Genomic DNA, 21703 nt, shown 5'->3' with positions numbered 1-21703 from the left:
TGGAGCACCATCATTCGAGGGAACACAGTTTACAGTTCCACAGCTCGGTGCTCAGTGTTTCCTGCACAGGGATTAAGCCTAGTCATGAAAATCTTCAAAATTCTCATTCCAATTTAAAATCTACAATCTAAATTGTGCAGTCCAAGGCTAGACTTAATCCCTGTCTGGAAAAAAAACTCTACCATAGTGTGAATACAAACCTCCATCTGTTCACATGTTGGAAGCAATGGTTTAATTAGGAACTGTGTCATGAGAATGCATCTAGTCATGTGTCAGTAAATGGAAACAGTCGGTGGGTACATGAAGGTGACTGTGCCCTGAGTGGGAAAAATGCAGAACCATGCTTAATAACGAGGCTAGATGAGACCATTTGTCTTCATTATCACATCGCACTCGGAGTGTCAGCCCAAGTTGTTCTAGCAGAGCCGAGTCACAGCCTGCTCCTTCCTCCGAAAGCGAACAGCCGGTGGTGTTTGCAAAGAGATGACAGAAAAGCTCAGACGTCTTCAGGGACAGAAGCCACCACCTCTCAAGGGAAGGGTTCTTGCACTAAAGCCTTTTGCTTAGAGACCTTTCGTCTGTTTTTAGAAGATAAAGAGATCACTGTCTTGAGTGATTAGCTGTATTGGCTGTGTGTGGTTTGAAGAACCATAGTGGAACATTTTCTGGCATGGGAGGATTCTACATCAAAGCTATATACTGTAGATACATATATAGAATTTGTTAGAGTAACTGTCTGTACTGTCCAAGAAAGGCTTTACACTAGAGCCTTAACTGTGATTAGGATGTTGAATGATGATCACTATACCACCATCAGTTCCACAGCTCTTAATAACACTCAGGATGAGTCCATATATGACTGTAGCCATGGTGCCAATAGGTTCATATATATCTGCTTGTTTATCCAGGGTGTTCTAATCTATTGGCAGTACTTCTTGACAGGGTCAAGACAAGCTGTATGTGTGCATTTGCACATATGTGTTAGCAATGGATGCTGACACATATAGCTAAAAAGTAGCATTCATTATAATGGCGTCCACATAAATAAGGGGCATCCACAAACATTTGGACATATATAGTGTATCAACCAATGCATTAAAAACGTACAGTAATGGAATTACTGGCTATTGGCTTTTTTGCATCTCTAATGTCTGCAGACTGGCATAACCTAAAGAGAGCCTGTCTACCTCAGTATCTCAGAACACAGGCTACAGGCTATCCCTCCTATCATGTAACAGATAAGCCATGACGACACAAACACACTGATGGCATCACTTTCCACTCAGGTTCTGGTAGGCACCTTTTTCCACATTTCCAGTAACAAGAGGAATTTCTGATGCGCAAGAAGCTCTCTGGGATTCCTCGCAGAGAGAGGCGATACGGCAGTAACTCAGTGTTCTCAAATCATGCTGAATTCAACGGCGCTGCCGTTTTAAGAAGTAGCGAATTTAGTTTGACCTCTGCGCTGTTGCCTGGGAGACACATTCTGCTTCATAACTGTGCCAGCAGCAGAAGGAAAAAGGGAAAACCGGGGGGAAATGTGGAAAATGAGGGACAAGTTGGAAAAGACAAATGATAAAAAGACCTGTAAGAAACACCTGTACTGCCTTGCACTTCTGCTCTTGCTGCTTTTGCTGCTCTCACTGCTTTCGGTGCATGCATGCAAATCTAAGATAGAAGGAGACTCAAGCAACAAAAAATCAATAATCATTAGAATGAGTCACCCAATGTTTGCACCCACAGTGCTAGAGTGTGCAGGGGAGGGTAGAGGGTAGGGGTGGACGAAGGGGACGGGATGCATTTAGGAAAAAAATAAAAGATAAATAAAAGACAGGATGACTTACCCTCCGTCTGCGAGGTTTTCAGCCTCTGACACAGTCCCTCCATGTCCCCATAGTCCTCCTGAATTTTGACCACAGCCTCTGATCCGCGGAGCTCCATGAGTGAGCGAAGCTCCTCCAGAGTGCAGCCGAAGCCCCCGGCATGGTTGTCCTCGTTTCTTTGGTTCTTGGCGTAAAAATCGCTGTTCCTCATGTCCCCCATGGTGGCGGAGTATTGCTTGGATTGCTCGGCTCGGTTTGAAGGTCTCGGAAGGTACAGAGAGGCTTTGCTGCACGGCCAGCGAGCCTCTAGGGGCGGCTAGGGGGAAGAGATCTCAGCACAAACCGAGTAAAGAAAAACGGGAATGACGGAATAACGGGATTGTGAATAAAAAGAATCTGAGCTCATAGATAGACGGATAGACGACAACCCCGCAAAAATGTGTAAAAAGGGTAAAAAACAAAAAGGCAGAAAAAACAAATCCAGTCCAGTGTCTGAGACTGAAGGAGAGGCTCCTCTGTATTAGGACAGAAAGCGGAGCGTCCGGCCGGCTGTCCAGGGAAGCCCGGCTGAGGTCCTGAGGAGGATGCCCGCGCTCACCACGGCTGCAGTCCGGCGTCGCTCCATACGCGGTTTCCCATTCTTACCCGTCCTCTGCTCGGCTGCTGTCTACATGGTGATCCTCTCCATTACTCCTTCAGAGAGAGAGAGAGAGAGAGAGAGGAGAGAGAGAGGAGAGAGATGGAGGAGGGAGGGAGGGGGAGAGAGAGAAGGGGGTGGACCAGTGAGAGAGCAAGAGAGTGAGAGAGAGAGAGAGAGAGAGAGAGAGAGAGATAAGGGCATGTGAATCTCAGCCACAAGCAGCACAAAAGAGAGAGACACACACAGCAGCAGAGCCAGAGAGGTAGGTCGAGAGAGAGAGAGAGAGAGAGAGGTAGAAGGAGAAAGGTAGAGAGAGGTAGAGCGAGAGAGAGAAAGGTAAAGAGAGAGGTAGAGAGAGATGTAGAGAGAGAGAAAGGTAGAAAGAGAGAGAGAGAGAGAGAGAGGCTGGCTCTCTCACTGTGGTGTTGCAGCAGCCGCATCTCACTCAGCTGACAGCTGTGCGATGGCACACCGGCACTCATCCTCAGATGGCTTGTGTGTGTGTGTGTGTGTGTGTGTGTGTGTGTGTGTGTGTGTGTGTGTGTGTGTGTGTGTGCGCGCGCACATGTGTGTGTGTGTGTGTGTGAGATGGGTGGAGATTGGGTGTCCATCCAACCGTCTCTCCCCAAGCCAAGCTGCTACGCCACAATGAGTTGCCAACAAAATGTGGTACCTCATGAGTGTTAACCCCCTGTAAACTCCAGGCTTATTATTTATTAACCACAAAGCATTATGTAATTAGTTAATAGACAATTAATAGAAGTTGTGCAACCATCTAAGTGCTGGCCCTGTTATCAGGAGGTTGCAGGTTTAATCCCTGGTGTGTTAGATCAATGATGTAAGGTTTGCCGATATACCAAAAAACATCCAACCAAATACATGGTGTACCACTTGGCAACACATTTGCAACCACAGCAACCACCTTGCATACCATAGCAACTGTTTAGCAAGTCCACACCAATCACATGGTTACACGTAAGAAACCATGTGAATTCCGAAGCAACGTTATGACAAGCAACCACCCTGCAACACCATACCATTCATCTAGCAACACCACAGCAACCACCCGGGATATCACAGCAACTGTTTAGCAAGTCATCACCAATCACATGCTTACACTTAAAAAAAACGTAGGAATTCCAAAGCAATGTTATGACAGCTCTGTAGCAACCACCCTGCAACACCATACCATTCATCTAGCATCACCACAACAACCACCTTGGATATCATAGCAACTGTTAAGCATGTAAACTCTAATCACATAGTTACACGTAATAAACCATATAAATTCCAGCAACTGTCTAGCAGCAACATAACAATCAGCCAGTAACAACATGTCACTCATCCGGTAACATCAAAGCAACCACTTAGAATACTATAGCCACTGTCTAGCAACTACCTAGCAACCCAATGGAAACCACCTAGGAGACCATAGCATGTAACTTGCAGATTTTTGATTCTAACTTTAATCTGAAGACTGATGATTTTCAGTTTTGCAAAAGATAAATCAATGCACATTTCTTAATATTGAACCAAATTAGGAATAAAATTAGGAGTTGCCTCTGGGGGGGATTAATTTCTCAGGGGGGTCCTGGAGAAAGTTTCTTATTTTGGGAGTCCTCTGTGATTTTATTCCCGTCCGGAACGACCATGTATGTGTTTTTCTCAGACGTCCTCTGAGAAATTTACAGGCTGAATTTCCTACTGTTTTTCGCTGAACTCCGTGGACCTAATTTTAGTCCCTTTAGAACGGACATCTCTGCGTTTCGTAACCTTACGTTTAATAAAATAGCTATTTGTCCAATCACACTTCACTTCACAATCCACTGAGATTCAGGTTAACACAACAGTGAGTGGAAATGGAGGAGCTACTGAACGCAAAAAAGCCAAAAAACTTACTTATCCTCCTGTTTTTTTTAATTGCAATAAGGATGTAAAAATATATACATTTTTACAGGCGTCCCCCTGAAAAACTAGTCCCGTCCGGATAGGGCAAATGATTTAATCCTGTTGATATAGAATTTGAAGTAATATATACTGTATATATACTATTTTTGTAACTTTTTAATGTCATACAGTTACAGCTATACACTTCTATACCTTACACTGATACTGATGGTGGCGCAGGCATGAGAGTGGGTGGGGGTTGTGGGTACTCGGGTGGCAGTGAACATCAAAAGAGCCCTGCTAAAAGAGATCTTGAGACCCGACGTCAAGAACATGGCAGAACACGTTACGCTGAGGTTGGCTGGAGGGGACGAGCGAGGAGGGAAATGTTAAAGGAATTATGTAACGCAGGCAGGCTGAAGCAATTCCGCTCTAAAGACTGCAATGAGTGCGGAAGGGCTCTGCACGTTCCCCAGAGGAAAGGTCCAAACAATTATAATGGAATTATAATTAGTACTATTTTATTTTTAATTGTTGCATGCTTGAAATGAACCCTGAAATGAACAATATGTATTAGAATGCAAAAGTTGAAATGATGCATTATGCTGGTGGGACATTTTGGCTCACAGAAAATAATACTATAGTCCTAATGTAGTAATAAAAGACTTTTACTGGTTTAAATGGACTGGGGCAAGAAGGGGCATGAATTGGGGGAAATGGGAAAACAGGCCACAGTGAACATCAAAAGAGGGTGTTCCCTGCTGCAGGTAAAATGGACCTGTTCGATCAATAAACATCTATTTTCTGGTCTTTTTTCATACATAAGGCGCACTGGACTATAGGGCATATTTTAGGAGACAATAGTAAGGTCTCATGGCTGGGGGCGCCTTAGTAAGCAAAACTGTAATTCTTAAAAAAAAAAAAAAAAAAATTCTTTCAACATTAAATAAGTGCTGGATGTTAATCTACACAGATTTCTCTCCTGAAAACTGTTTATTCAGCACTTCTGCTTACTTACAGTAAACTTAGAATTGCAATATTTTATCTATCAGCTAGCAGTTCGTCCCACGTTGCTTGTTTTAACCCGGTAATCACGCAAGCTACAGTCCAATATACTCACCTCTGAATGGCGAAAGAGCTAGCGTTGCGGTTAGCGGCTAATACTAATACAGCTCAAGCCTCAATGCTGGAGAACTAAACTGAAACTCCTGTATAATGCTGTACTTTAACAGAGTGGCTTTACTGCTCCTTACAACCTGACTGCATTATTTCATACATAAGGTGTACCAGATTATTAGGCGCATTGTAAATTTTCAGAAAAAGGATTTAGAAAAAGGTGAGCCTTATAGTGCGAAAAATAAGGTATGTAGACAATCTATTCATGTTTAATGTTTAAAATCGATGGCTAGCTGGATAAAATGCTGCCAAAAGTTATGCAAAGGAAGTTTAACAATTCTGGTTTGCGAGCAACACTTGCAACATTTGCTATTACTGAAAACTAAAAAAAAAAGGTAATGTGTCCTCCAACCTGGGCACCTAGGATACCACACCAACCACCAAGCAACATCATAGAAAATATAAACCAACTAGCATGCAATCCCATTGTAATCAGTTGGGATATCTTAGCATTTGCCTCACAACCATCTTCCTTAGTGTTTCTGAACCCTGGTCCTGAATAGAGATGGGTAATTTTGGATTTTGTTCCAATGGCCAGGGTTGCTAAGATCACAACTAAGTTTTAGCAGAGCTGCACAGGCAGTTAGAACAAATTCCAAAAGTTACAGTCATTTGAAAAAGTTTGGGCACCCCTATTAATCTTAATTAAGCTTTTGCATATCTTAGGCGACTCTGTTTGTGGCGTGCTTTTGCAGAAATGGCTTTTTTCGCATCACTCTCCCATACAGCTTCTCCTTGTGCAAAGTGCGCTGTATTGTTGACCGATGCACAGTGACACCATCTGCAGCAAGATGATGCTGCAGCTCTTTGGAGGTGGTCTGTGGAGTGTCCTTGACTGTTCTCACCATTCTTCTTCTCTGCCTTTCTGATATTTTTCTTGGTCTGCCACTTCTGGGTTTAACAAGAACTGTCCCTGTGGTCTTCCATTTCCTTACTATGTTCCTCACAGTGTAAACTAACAGGTTAAATCTCTGAGACAACTTTTTGTATCCTTCCCCTGAACAACTATGTTGAACAATCTTTGTTTTTAGATCATTTGAGAGTTGTTTTGATGAGCCCATGATGCCGCTCTTCAGAGGAGATACAAATAGGAGAACAACTTGCAATTGGCCACCTTAAATACCTTTTCTCATGATTGGATACACCTGGCTATGAAGTTCAAAGCTCAGTGAGGTTACCAAACCAATTTTGTGCTTCAGTAAGTCAGTAAAAAGTAATTAGGAGTATTCAGATCAATAAAATGATAAGGGTGCCCATACTTTTGCACCGGTCAAATTTTGGTTTAATGCATATTGCACATTTTCTGTTAGTACAATAAACCTCATTTCAATCCTGAAATATTACTGTGTTCATCAGTTATTAGATATATCAAACTGAAATGGCTGTTGCGAACACCCAAATATTTAGAACTAAAAATGTTTATTAGGGGTGCCCAAACTTTTTCATATGACTGTAATAAGCTGACTAGAATACCTAATGTGTTGGGAGCAGTGACAGCAATAAATGTGCAGGACAGGGTGGTGCCAGAGTTGGAAAATAATGTCCTAACTTTAACCAAGCATCCGCTAAACAGCTTTGTAACAACTGTCCTGCAACATTATAGCATACAGCATAGCTACCACCTAACAACCACCTGGCATACCATAGCAACCACTTCATTCAAAAAAACCTTAATGATGTAGTCTGTTGTAGTCTGTCCATCAAATCCTGCGCAGTTATCATAGTAATAAGGTATCATGAGGTCTCTGGTGAGTCCCGCCCCTACTAACGAATGCAAAATGTCACTGGGAACATATATCAAGTCAACCAATCGAAGGTGACACCAAGCAGGCTGGTAATTAGTGAATGTACTAGAGTTTTAACGACATACTATAAGTTTCATCATATTATCAGATACATTTATTATCTGACATGTTTCACAGTCACTGTCCTCTTTATTAAAAACCCATATCTCGATGCCCACTTTGCTGGTACAGAGCTTTACACTGCAGACCATCTGCTGTCATGCACAGCCTGAGTTCTCTGTGTTCATGGGACACTATATTAGCTCCTGTCAGAGTTTTATCCAGCTATCCATCTACTTTGAACAGTTTAACATGAATAGATCATCTATATAGAGGAGTTTACTACAGGCAAAACAGATAATATAATCAAAATCAACTGTCCATTCATCTATTTTAACTGTTTAACATAAATAGATCATCCGCATAGACATTTTAGTATAGGTAAAGCTGAATGTGACCAAAATCAACTGGCCATCCATCTATTTTAAACTTTTTAACATGAATAGATCATCTATATAGATGAGTTCACTGCATTCAAAGCAGAATACATACCTGTCAAGTTTTAGATTTAAAAATAAGGGATATTTTCCTCTGTACGCTTAAAGCCGTCCCACCAGCCCAACGAAGGTTCAGTATCCCTTACATTTTAAAACAAGTTTACAAAAAATCTAAAATAACCACAAGTGAACCACTTACACACTACAATTAGATTATCAGAATCTGAAATGTTGTGGACATTCCTACATATGTCATTCTTTAATACAGCCAAATTAAAAATCCTTTTCTATATATTTTTTAAAAAATTAAGATTTCATGTCTTTTTTGTAATAAATGCACTCTTTTATATGATATATTTTTTATTTATTTAATGGATTTAAAATTGAACAAAGGGTGCACAAATTCTGCAAAATTACTGTTGGTGACCTAAAAATAGTATCATGAGCTTTTACTAAAAGGACATGGACCAGATATGTTTCATCAGTAAAAATTAGTCCTAAGGGGCCTGCACAATAAATTTTAATTAATACTTCTTCCTTTTGATCACTCCACCCCTGATCAGTTCAGTTAATTTCGGTCCTCTCCACATTTCTGCTTAAACTGAGTCACAAGCTGTATTTTTTTATTTTAAAAGGTTTAATCTGTGTGTTTTATTTCGGAGACGAGTATTTTTAAGCAGCTATCAGAAAAATCTCATCACAGTTTACATGATTAGCCTACCGTTACCTTTCTTTTAGAAAAATCGCTGAATATCCAGATATGTTTTAACATCAGCTGCTCCGACTAGCTGCCTGAACTCACAGCGACGGGGGGGGGGGGCTTCCCCACACTGACCCTCCTTTGCAAGCTGATTGGCTGTTTCTCCTGAAAGGTGGGACTTTCTCCTTGAATCGGCTCCACGATTGGTTAAGAGACACAGAGCGGTCAGTGCCCTGTCTCCTCAATAATATATATTTTTTTATTTTAATAGAATACGGGAAATTTACGGGAAAATACTAATACGGGAGGACGGCGGGAAAGAGGAGTAAAATACGGTAGTTTCCCGGCCAAAACGGGAGACTTGACAGGTATGAGAATATGATGAAAAGCAACTGGCCAGCCATCCATTTGTAATAATTTGACATGAATAGATCATCTATATAGATGAGTTCACTGCATTCAAAGCAGAATATGATGAAAAGCAACTGGCCAGCCATCCATTTGTAATAATTTGACATGAATAGATCATCTGTATAAATGAGTTTAGTGCAGTTAAAGTTGAATGTGATTCAAATCAAATGGATGGCCATCTATTTAAACAGTTTAATACAATAGATCAACTGTATAGATGAATTCACAGATGAGTGCATTTAAAGCAGAATATGATCAATGTCAACTAACCAGCCATATATTGTAACAATTTAACATGAACAGATCATCTGTATAGATGCTTTCAGTGCAGTTTTAGCTGAATGCGATCAAAATTAACTGGCCAGCCATACATTTTAATAGGATAAGTAGAGTAGATAAGTAGATAATCTATATAGATGAGTTTACTGCATTCAAAGCAGAATATTATGAAAATGTAATCTCCAGCCCTCTATTTGTAATAATTTAACATGAATATATAATCTGTATAGATGAGTTTACTGCAGGCAAAGCTGTATATGATCAAAATCAGTTGACCAGCCAGCTATTTTATTAATTTAACATGAAAAGATTATCTGTATAGATGAGTTTAGTGCAGTTATAGTTGCATGTGATCAAAAGCAAATGGCCAGGCCATCTATTTTAACAGGTTAACATGAATAGATCATCCAAATATATGGGTTTACTGCAATTAAAGTGGAATGTGATCAAAATCAACAGGCCAATACCATGATCAAATGTCCGTGATCCAATTCATTTCTCATTAAGAACTGTAACGAATACTAAAAACACTGTACTAACTGTTATGAAAGAGAATAACAACAAAAAACAATGGCTTTAGAGATACCCATGTGAATTACTACTGGCCACCAGTGCAACTCATAGTAATCTATAAAACTGCTTTAATTCAGCGCTGTACGAATGTTCCAGTCCTGTTTTTCTTTTTTAAGAACAAAGAAAGAGAAGACTATCATTTCAGGTCCAGCTGTGTCTCTGTGTCTCCAGAGCAGCTGCTATGAAATGATAGTCTCCATTTTTTACAGGCTTTGCCACCGTTGCCAGATTTCTTATGAAGAGTTTTATGAAGGATACTGTGGCACCTGTTCTCTTGGCAGAGCAAACTGGAAGCTTTCCCAGTACAAACTAATCACACGGATAATAGACAAAAGGCAAGGTGAAATTTAGATTGTGTATGAGGGGAAAATGTCCCGTCCCATTACATTAGAATCCTAAGGTTGAAAAGTTTTAAAGGAGGAGGTATTGTCTTATAGAATATAGAATATTAGGCATCGAGTGAAAAATCAGATCTAGAAGTCAATGGGCCCTTTCTTACATCCTGGGAAAGGGACAATGCGATGCTCATTGCTGTCTTACAACCCGTCAACAGTCTATTTTTACTCTTTGTATTTTTACACCGTTAGAATAGCGACAGAGTTTAGGAATTAATCTACACTGATGGGTGTGGTGTTCTGGAAGTGAGGTGTGTTCAGGTTAGTTTCTGGTGTGTTTCTATTTTGGCATCAGAAAACACAGGTGCACCACTGACTGAAATAAATCTAGACAACAACCAATCAGTCAGAGTCCATTCCTGTCTCAGCTATGCACTGCGCCCCCACGTTAAACAAACACACAATCGCGCTCCAGAGCATAAAGCCAGCTTTTACCTCAACAACAAACAGAATAAAGAATAAAATAACACTGTTCTTTCACAACGTATATGAGCAGGTCAGTTTCCTCTTTTGAGATGCACAAAAGCGCAGCGATGTTAAGATATGAAGATACAAAGTCAGAGCTCACCTGCATCTTGCCATTTGGCAAGTGACACCTATGATTAATTAAGAGATGCGTTTTGAGCTGGACAAGGTATATTTTTGGCACCCTCACAATACCAAAGAAACACACACACACCCTAATTCAAGCTGCGCAGTGCGCAATTGATGTCTCACCTGTAGATCGCTAAAAGAGTGCTGTGTTAAAGTAGGGTGTTGGGCAAAATGACTATTTTATTGGATAGTGATAAAATGCACTTTTTATATATCAAAGAAAATCCTCAGTGTTTAAAGGAGACTGACCAAACTGTATATTTTATTATAGAAAGTCTTTTAATAAAAAGCATCATTAGTCCAGTTTTACTGAATAAAAGACTCAATCAGACTCAATATACTCAGTATGGGATAGTTTTAAACTATTATGATGCAATGTTTTTACCGCGCTGTTTCAACAGAACAATGCTCATCCACATCTACATCATGTGATCATTCTGACCAATCACAAAAAAGGGGGAAAAAATCACTTAATCCAGCATTTATATATATATATATATATACTTTATAAATTTGCTACATTTTGTGCAAAGCAATGCATAACTACATTTTGTGTCCTATTTATATTTCAACCACTTAGCAACCGCATCGCAACAATTTAGCAACACATTCCAAGTATACCATATAAACCACCTAGCAACTAGCAAGCAACCCCACAGCACAAACACCAAATGCCGTAGTATCTGCCTAGCTTCTCGTGATGTCTACAACTGCATGCCTGACTCATAATCATGTAATATCTATCCAGAAACATGCACATCATGCACGCTAAAGCTCCCCCAGCCTCTACCAGTCTACCAGTTACACAACCTCAGGGTCATCCCAACACACAGCGCTCCCCTGCTTTATTCTCCTCCCACTGCAGCTCAATGACATCAACCTCTGATTAGCCGCACTATAGCTGATCTAATGAAGCTGAAGAGGCCAGAGCAGTGCGCTCTCAATGCACACAGAGATATAGGCCTACATCAATATCACCCTATAAACTTCAGCAGAACCCTGGCCAGTGAAGAGTAACTGTTTATTATACCTTGGGTGTATTGACAAATATCTTTCAGTTATGATTACTTATCTTATCTATAATTACATAATCATTGTGTGAAACCTTGTATTCTATATGCATAGCCAATACTCACATTGTATTTGATCATTTTTACTCACAGTGTATTTTACACGCATTTATATAGAAGATTAACCAATAATCACAATATATTCTTTACATATATAGTAAAACATTGTTTGATCAGGCATGTGACTAACACAGACTTTATTATGACAAATTAACCCACATGATACATAAGGCGTTTACTAACACATAGGATTTATTGTATGGCGGACTAACCACGCGTTACTAACACATTAACATATAATATATGAAATCTATTGTGTGACTTGCGTAGCTTATGCTTGAAGCATTTCGTTCACTGCATGACCCTAACTAACGGCCATCAATCATCGGCTGGTACACTCTGTGTGATTTCGACTGGTACGCTCGGTACGGGGCTAAATTGCTACAGAAGAGGCTCTTAGATCAAAGCGGCCTTTTGGTGAGTGAGTGCCTCCCTAAAAACCGCTGCTTCAAAGCGGGGGGTGATGCACACTCACACAGATAGTGCCACGTTGTTCCATTCTGGAAGAACACAGTCAAGGTCAGACACTAGCGGTCCGGTCAGACACGTGAAACTTGAGTACTAACACATGAAATTATGCATATTAACATGAGCTAATCGTTAGCAACGCCTCATCAGCAGGTTTCACGTCATTTGGGGTATAAAACATGGAGTCAGATCAGAGGGGGTCAGAACTTATACTGGGACGGCTGTTAGACGGTCTTTCATGTGTGGGTTCTCCTGAATATTCAGTACTTTGTAACAAATACTTGGTTTGCTTTCAACTTCACTCCACCTGTCTGCGACTCTCTATCAAACGAACACGTAGGGGAGTTGTAACCCGGATGAGGGGTGGGTGTAAACCCACCTTTCATTTCTTTTCTACAACAGCAGTGATGGATGGTTCTTAGGGAAGATGACTACTAGCTTTCCAATAAACACAAATGAAGCCGATGCTTAAAAAATTGTTTGTGCCTTTTTTGTACACTGATATTGACTAACTTATTTTTCAAATTAAAAGGCGCACTTAAAATACTCGTCAGTGCACCTTTTGTATGAATTTTACCAGTCAGATTGAAAGAGCCAGTAAAGCCACTCCACTGAAGTGCAGCGTTATACTTTAGTTCTATAGTTTAGACCGAGGCTTGAGACTGGAGCAGTATTAGCATTAACCGCGCTAAGCGCTAGTTAACTCTTTCGCCGTTCAGAGGTGGGTATATCAGACTGTAGCTTGCTGCTTACCCGGCTAGCACTGCTGGAGCAGCATTAGCATTACCTGCTAACCGCTAGTTAGCTCTTTCTCCGTTCAGAGGCGAGTATGTCAGACTGTAGCTTTCCCGTTTGCAGTGATTAAACAAGCTACATGGGACAAACCGCTAGCTAATATCTGCCTCAGTGTAGCTCTGTCTGGCTAGCTTTAGTGGAAATCTGGGAATCTAAGATTACTGTAGTAAACGGAAGTGCTTTACTCACCCAAATTAACAGTTTTCAGAAGAGAAATCTGTGTAGATTAACAAGCAGCGCTCAGCTGATTTAAAAAAATAATGCACCTAATAATCCAGTGCACCTTACATATGAAAACAGACCAGAAAATTGAAGTTAATTAATAGTGCGGCTTAAAATCAGGTGCACCTTATAGTGTGGAAAATACAGTAAATGAGCATATTTTATAGGCATGAGTATACCCTAGAGTTTACACTCAATTTGGTCTGTCCTCAAAAATGCATAGAGATTTACTCACTAAATATCAGAACATTCCATATTTAAACACCCAGCTTATAGAGAACAGAATAAGAATTTTTAGTGGGTTTTTTTTTTTTTTTTAGCTTTGAAAAGATTCCAAGAAGGATGGCCTCTAACATTACAGATATAATGTTCCAGAAATATTCTTAAAATTTGTGACATAATAATAGACTGCATAAAAATGATTATTAGAAACATTTACTAAACTTTTAAAAGTTTAAACACTGAGAAATGATGTTGTAGCGACATTAAAATTAAGTTAAAAAAAAGTTTTAAGAACATATGAAAAACTTGAAATTTTTTTCTAAGAGCGTTAAAAGAATGCTGAAAGTGCTCTACCACACTGTGAGCCTGAATAAGTTGAACTGACTTGGAGGTAATTGGAGGTGATAGCTGCCTCAAATTGTTTAAGTAATGTTTACTGAAAATTTGAGATAATTAGACTTAAATCCTTTGGTTATTATGCTTAAATTGTTATTTTTTTCATGTCAAGCGCTTTGCGGAATAATTCTACTTTGGACTTTTTAGATTCTAATTTATGGTCAGGTGAATAAAATAGATTTGTATTCAGTATCCAAACTAGCAACAGAATAAACTCAACATATGTGTTTTAATGTATACGTGGCCATAAATGTTTATCTAATATTGGAAATATCCAATATTACATTAATACATGCTTAGTTCCATGCTTAATTTCAGTCAGCTTCTGCAGAGTCTCGGGGCTAGGACCAGCAGACTGAGGGACAGCTCCATCCATCAGGCTGTGAGGATGCTGAACTCTCTCCCTGCTCTACACCCCCTAATACTACTGCTTTTGCTGTACTGTCATACCCACTTTAATTCCCCCTACAACTGTGACATTTAAAGAACTGTATGCACTCGTATATTTTAGCAGCCTTAAGCTTTTGAACCTCTATATTTGCACTAATGTTTATATGTGTTCTGTTTAAACCATCATACTTAACTGGTACACTCTTACTCTTATATTGCACTATTGTATTTTGTCACTTGTATCATGTAAGTCTATATCTGTGACCTTGTTTACTGTCTATTTAATTTCATTAAATTATTTATAATTTTATTTAGTTGTTCTGTAGTCAACTATCGCTTTATGTTTTTCTGCTGTAACTTTGGGTAGGAGAGTAACGCGATTTCAGTTTTCTGTATTTCCTGTACATATTGTACATGCACTTGACTTGAATTTATTTTAGTTGTTTTAGTTTAAACAATTTTCTGGTTTATAGAATAATCAAAATCGTTTAGCTGGGTATAAGGTTATTGATAAGATATTGTGAAAACCAAATATATTGTGATTGCAAATTGTCAAATACTACCGCAAATGTTGATTCAAAGGCATTACCTGCTTTAATAGGGTCAAAAACTGTGCTATTACCTGCTATTTCATGTTGTTTCATTTTATAAACGCCATTTTCTCCAGCAGATTGTTGCTTACGGCTCAGCGTGTCCAACTGTACAGCAGCAAATGAGCAGGACTTTGTTAAGCACAGTGATCTGTAATTGTGTTGAACACACATCCCACAGATGTGGCACACAGAAAGACGGGCCTATTTTTGAAACAAATAGCGCTGGAGCAGAGAGACGAGGCTCAAAGTCATTCCAGTTTAAAGGGTGAGGAGATTGTGAGCCGCGCCGCCTTTCTTCCCCAGAGTCGCTCTTTTGTCCGCGGCGAGAGAGGGGCTTTTGAAGAATGGCAGGGCGAATGGCTGCGGGCTCACCGGGCCTTGGCGGTGAGTGCCGGAGATTACACGCTATGTCTCTCACATGGCTGCCCGCGGTCCACTTGAACGCCTGGCCTTTGTTGGCGCTGAAGCCTTAATGCACCCTGCCTTTCAATATCACACACTGTGAAAGGTCTCCTGCCTTTTACAGGAAATACAAAAAAAAAATCAGGCACCTGAAATATGTCAAGGTGAGCGACCTCAGGTGACCTTCTGATGAGACCGATTCCTGGAAGAATGCTAAGACTTCTAGGAAAAGCTCAGACCAATGTTCTACCAATGTGCCCCAAACAATATAGAAAATAGACTATATGGAAGAAATATAGGAAAAAATAAATAATATAGTAAATTTAGGAAAAAATAAACATTGATATACCAGCATATTCATGTCCTGTCATACAATCAAAGGGTCTTAAAAATAAGAGCTTATCTTGCTTTTGTTGGAGTCCAGGGAAGACATCTTTTGGTTTTTAAAGATAATTTTATATATTTGTTTTTTTATAATCCTACACTGACAGTTCACATCTTGTCATGACTGATTTGGTAATAGGTTTGTGTTTGTTTATCTGCTTCAGAGAGTCCTATTCTACTGACAGTACTTCCTTACAGGGACTAGACTGTAAACTAAGCTGTGTTTCTGGGCATTTGCACATCTGTATCAGCAGCAATGGGTGCAACTTTGCAATGCAGCTGAACTGGATGCAGCAATTATTACTAGGGGTGTCCACAAACATTTGGACAATTACCATATTTTTGGCACTGTAAGGCACACTTAAAATCCTTTCATTTTCCCTAAAATTGTCAGTGTGCTTTATAATCCGGCGTGCCTTATATATGAATTATGAATTTTACCAGTTAGGTTGTAAGGAGCAGTAAAGCCATTCTGCTGAAGTACAGCATTATGCAGGAGTTTCAGTTCAGTTCTCCAGCAGTATTAGCATTAGCCGCTAATTGCACTAAGCGCTAGCTCTTTTACCATTCAGAGGCGAGTATTTTTGGCCTGTAGCCTGCTGTTAACCCCAGATAGCACTGCTGGAGCAGCACTAGCGTTAGCCGCTAATCACGCTAAGCTCTAGCTCCTTGGCCGTTCAGAGGTGAGTGTATCAGACTGTAGCCTGCATCGTTACCATTTTAAAACAAGCTACGTGGGATGAACCACTAGCTGATATCCCCCTGGCTTAACAGAACACTCAGGGTTCCTCAGTGTAGCTCTGTCGGACGGCCTTAGGTCCTAATTGTAATGCTGCTGCACCCAGCCTTAGTGGAAATCTGGAAATCTAAGCTTACTGTAAATGATTGGAAGCGCTTTACTCACCTAAATAAACAGTTTTCAGGAGAAAAATCTGTGTAGATTAACATCCAGTGCTTGTATGATTTTAAGAGAAAATGTTTCTTTATCGAATTACAATTTTGTTTTCTTAACTTAGCTTAGAAATAAACTGAACTGTTTACCTCTCAGAGAAAGTTACTTTGAAAGACACTTTGAAAGAGAGTTTATTACTGAGCGTTTTCCACAATGGATTAATCACAGATCCTCATTGGAAAGTGATGAAGCTGCAGTTTATAGAAACGATAGGACTTTTTTCTCGCTCTTCTCTTTTTAGTCATATCATCCTTTTCCTACATAAAACGACGTGTAGTAATGTTCTGTTGTAAAACTGTACACTGCTATGCATCTTGGGATGCCCTATGAAAATAGTTGCCTATTTATTTACTGTTTTTTTAACAGTAACACTTATTTGAGGATTACAATCATTTTTTTGTAATTGAGATACTTGAACTAAACTCTAAGGAATCATCCAATCTTCAGATTTTTTTGGAAACTTAAAAGCTTTTAAAATACAAAACTATGTAGGCTAATTACTGTCATTCAGGAAATTAATCAATTCTTTTATAGTTTTAATAAACACATTTCTACAGTCCTATTGTCCCTTTAGATTAGATATTCTAGTTATTGGGCAGAGAGTTGGATTTATTGCCTACTATATCAGTATATAAAGAGTATTTTAAGCATAAATACTCTATAACAAAAACTGTAAAATCTGTAATATGAATCAGTGACCCCATCTTTAAGCACCTCTGTGAAACATGACTGTAGATTAGTGGATAAGTCCTGGCTGCAAGAGCGAGTGTCGAGTTCTGCTGTGTGTTTTCGCGAGTGGGTTCTGTCTGTACTCTGAGAAAACAGAGGACATCTCACTTCCTCCTCCCCCGCCGAGCCGCCCGCCCCCGCAGCTGTCCGGCCCTCCTGAAGGGACCGCTGGAGAGCCCTCGGTGAAAGCCCTCTCAGATGTCAGATGTCCCCTGAGCTGTGCCGCCATGCGCCGCCCGCCACCTCCGCCAGTCCCCAGGCTTCCATCATCTGCTGACACTGCATATTGATCCTGTGGAGGCGTCACCTTCACTCCGCAGATATAGACTGCACTGAGGGTGACCTGGGGCAGGGTTAACTCTGCGCCTGATGCTATTAAATCTGTTTGGAAATAGAAAGAACTAATCTAGATTTGAATGATAAAATCTGTGATTTAGATTTGTTACATTTTTGTTTATGGATTTATGCAAGCTGTGGACATTTACTCCCATAATACATGAAATAATAAAGTCTTTTTAAAAGTTTTCTATGAATGAAGCGAAAAATTCATATATGTTTTTATCACTGCTGCTTCTTTTTGATACACAGCTTTAAATATACTATAAGGTCCTGTCCACACATATTTTAGATCGAATCCTGGTTTTATAAAAACAATTTTTAGATTTTTGTCTGTATTTTTGCCTCCTGTCCACATGAAAATGCAGTTTTAGAAGAGTTTTCATGTGGACTAAACTAAGCTTTGTAAACTTGCTGACATTACAATATACAGTAGCCTATACATATTTTCTTACTCCCTATATAGTGAACTACATAAATCATAAAACCACAGTGTCTACACGCAGATTTCTACATAAATGTAAATACGATTTTATTACTGATAAATAACACAGTGTTTCCTCTATGTTTTTTTTTTTTATTATTAGCAGTAGCAGATGCACTTGGTATTAGTTTATTCAGTTAACAACCTCTTCACAAACCAAGTTAGCTGCAGTGCAAATTTTCCCAAACTGAAGTACAGTTTTATACAGGAGTTTAGTTCTCCAGTACAGAGACTGGGGCAGCATTACTATTAGCCACAAACCATGCTACGCGCTAGCTCTTTTACTGTTCAGAGGTGAGTATTATCAGACTGTAGTCTGCTGCTAACCCCAGCTAGCACTGCTGCAGCATTAGCATTACCACTAACCACGCTAATCACTAGCTAGCTCTAACTAGCTTTAACTTCGCCATTCAGAGGTGAGTATATCAGATTGTAGCCTGCGCATTTACTGTGTTAAAACAAAGCTACATGGGACAAATCATTAGCTAATATCGCCCTGGTTTACAGGAACAATAAGGGTTCTGCAGTGTAGCGCTAATGCTAATATTCCAGCCTTAGAGCTGGTGAAATTTAGGAATCTAAGCTTAATGTAAATAAATAAAAGACTTTGAAAGAATTACAGTTTTTGTTTACTTAATTTAGCTTTACTTAAATTAGTCCACCCACGCACCTTATAATCCAGTGCGCCTAAGGTATAAAAATAGACCAGAAAATAAACGTTTATTGAATCCCAGTACACAGTAATATAACTGTAGCCTTGTATTTGCCCACATCATTAGAGTCTGGTGTGTGTATTTGTGCCCGGGTGTGTTAATAAGTGAGCAATTACTCTCTGCAGTGTGTTGGTGTGAGAGTGTGTATATGTTTATGGGTGCCAGTGAGTAAGGGTGTGTGTGTGTTTGTCTGCGTGTTAGGGAGAGCGTGACAGTGCTCATATGTGAGTGTGTGTGTGTGAGTCACTAAATGCTACACAGGGACAACAGCCAGCAGTGGTTCTCTCTTGGCCGCTCAGCTCCTGCTTCTCGAACAGGTCAGCGGTCAGCAAAGCTTCAGACTAAACAAACACGCCACCCACCACCAACCTGCAGCTCCAGCTACTGCACCCGCTGCACACTGCCCCCTACTGACTGGGGTCACCTGTGTTCACATCATCTACCACTACTCAACACCACAGCAGCATAACTACACCTGGTTATGATTTAATCTGTCATGCAACACCCCGTCAACCATAAAGTAACACCACAGCAACCACATGGGATATTATAGAAACCATATAGCAAATCCAGATCAACACCTTAAAATACCATGACAGATACTTAGCAACAGTAGAATCCTTCTATGGTGTTTATTTCTCTGTTTTATAAAGAAACATCCACACAAGGTTTGTAGCTCTCAGTAGATAGAATGCCAACCAATCAGCTTTCAGTAGCCAGAATGCCAGCCAGTCAGCTATTAAAGAATGCTTAAATGTTTCTGCACTAAAGCCATTTTTAGGGATGTATGATGATCTTGGAATTATATCGGTATCTGCTGATACTCTTTTTTTGTTTGTTTTTTTTTAAACATCTGCATTGGCCAATATGGGCAATATATATAAATTTAGTAGTAAATATACATATTTATACTTATTGTATGTTGGAAAAGGACCAAGGGATGCTCTCCGAACATTATTTTAAACGTCTTTGATTTAAGCTCTTTTTTATTTTATTAGGTGAAAAGTAGGGCTGTCATTGTTAAACCATTAACACACACGATTAATTTGGAGTCAGTAACGTTATTTTTTTTATTAAAAAATAAATTAATTGCCACCGAATTGGACCTCAACTTCTGCCATAATCTGCCCCTCTCAGCATTTTTTTTCTGGCTAAATGACTAAAAAGCTCCAACATGGAAACACAATGACAGAGGAGACATCTCCTTCTACAGCAACTGCAGGAGACACATCTGTGAAAAAGTTGATCTCGCGAGAATCCTAAATGTGTCTCCTGAGACACTTACGTTCAACATTTAAGCAAAATCATTTTTCTATGGATAGTGTACCTGAAAGATCTGAAGCAGTGCATTTTAGAATTTCTGGGCAGTGTGTGTGTGTGTGTGTGTGTGTGTGTGATGTAGAAGTGAGCTGCAAGAGTGTTAACCTGCACTCAGCTAGGGGGTGGTCCTGCTCTCCCACATAAAACGACATGAAGGCAGATTTTCCTGCTGCTGCAGCCGCTTCCCAAGATGAACATATGGCCCGGCGGAGCATAAACACCCCAGCTATTTATGTTCACTGACAAATACACTGACATTTACAATCTCAGCCTGTAAATGGATGCAAATATAGATCCCGCAGACAGACAACGGAGCACTTCACTAACATTTACACGCAGACATTACAGCGGTAAATAAGACGTAATGGGGGAGAGGGAAAAAACTGAGAGTCCTCTATTAACCCTTTCAGGAACGCACAGAGAATTCATTTTTAAAATGTCAAAGTGTTTTACTGATCTGGACAAATTGCAAACCATTTAACTAAATCAGGTTTGGGTTGGGATTGTTTAGCTGCAGGGTCAAAGGTCATATCTGAAATGGTTTCTCTGTGTAACCACTGTGCACTAAGTGGTGTTGACTATACTACTTGTGATTTTTTTTGTGATAAAGATAAAAAATACACTGCAAAAAAACAAAACAAAAAAAAATTCTCCTTAATGTGTTTTTTTATGTCAGCTGAACAAAAAAATATTGAATTGCACCATAAACTATAGCAAACTAATCAACTCAACTACCTCAACTAACATTATTAAAATTCTAGTTAAACTTGGCCTAAATAAATAATCTGTGTTGGCAAATTTTATTTTATTTGTAACTGAACTCTAGGTCAAGCTAGGCCAACTACTTTGCACATGCTCAGTTTGACTCTTTAGTTGAACAGAGTCTACAGAGAGTCTAAAGTGTACTAGCATACATGCAAATCCACCCGCTTAAGCCCTGAACAGGTTGAACACGCTCCTTTAATAATCAACCATAAGCGAATCATAGGCGAGCCGACAATCGTGCACAGCACAGCTTGATTGTGTCAGTGTTTTTTGCTATCGTAACAACGATAAAAGTACGTCTTGCATGGCTCAAAATACACAAAAAGGGATGCACTAATTGTCTTAACTAATCATGAGTGTGTTTTGAGCGTAATGTCCAATCAGAGTGTCACTTGCCATTCTTGTTAAGAGGCAGGTGCGCTCTGACTGGGGGATTGCTATTTCAGGGGCGCAGCTACCTGGACATGTCCAATGCTTCTCAGCAAAGGAAACTTAGACTGTTTTCATGCATTTGTCCACATACGCTAGTCAATTTGTTGAAATACCCATCTGTATCAGCCAATAAGTGGATATCATCAACAGATTCCACACATGAACAAGCAAACACTAACAAAAGTAATAAGACAATGATCAATATTTTGTG

At 39.7% G+C, this 21703-nt stretch overlaps 1 protein-coding gene across 13 annotated transcripts in view; it reads right to left on the bottom strand.

Annotated features, from left to right (window-relative positions):
- atp2b2 (ATPase plasma membrane Ca2+ transporting 2) overlaps window positions 1-21703 on the bottom strand; it is a 217933-nt gene that overhangs the window by 122178 nt on the left and 74052 nt on the right. For all 13 annotated transcript variants that reach the window (XM_022682415.2, XM_049471421.1, XM_022682416.2 and 10 more), the window contains exon 2: window positions 1845-2516. In XM_022682415.2, coding sequence (XP_022538136.2) covers window positions 1845-2043 — 199 coding nt within the window. In that variant the 5' untranslated portion in view covers window positions 2044-2516. The remainder of the gene's footprint in view (window positions 1-1844; window positions 2517-21703) is intronic.

Source organism: Astyanax mexicanus, chromosome 24, assembly GCF_023375975.1.
Source record: "Astyanax mexicanus isolate ESR-SI-001 chromosome 24, AstMex3_surface, whole genome shotgun sequence".
Classification (NCBI taxonomy): domain Eukaryota; kingdom Metazoa; phylum Chordata; class Actinopteri; order Characiformes; family Acestrorhamphidae; genus Astyanax; species Astyanax mexicanus.
The sequence above is the reverse complement of the archived record's forward strand: the minus strand, read 5'-3'. Positions and strand labels throughout refer to the sequence as shown.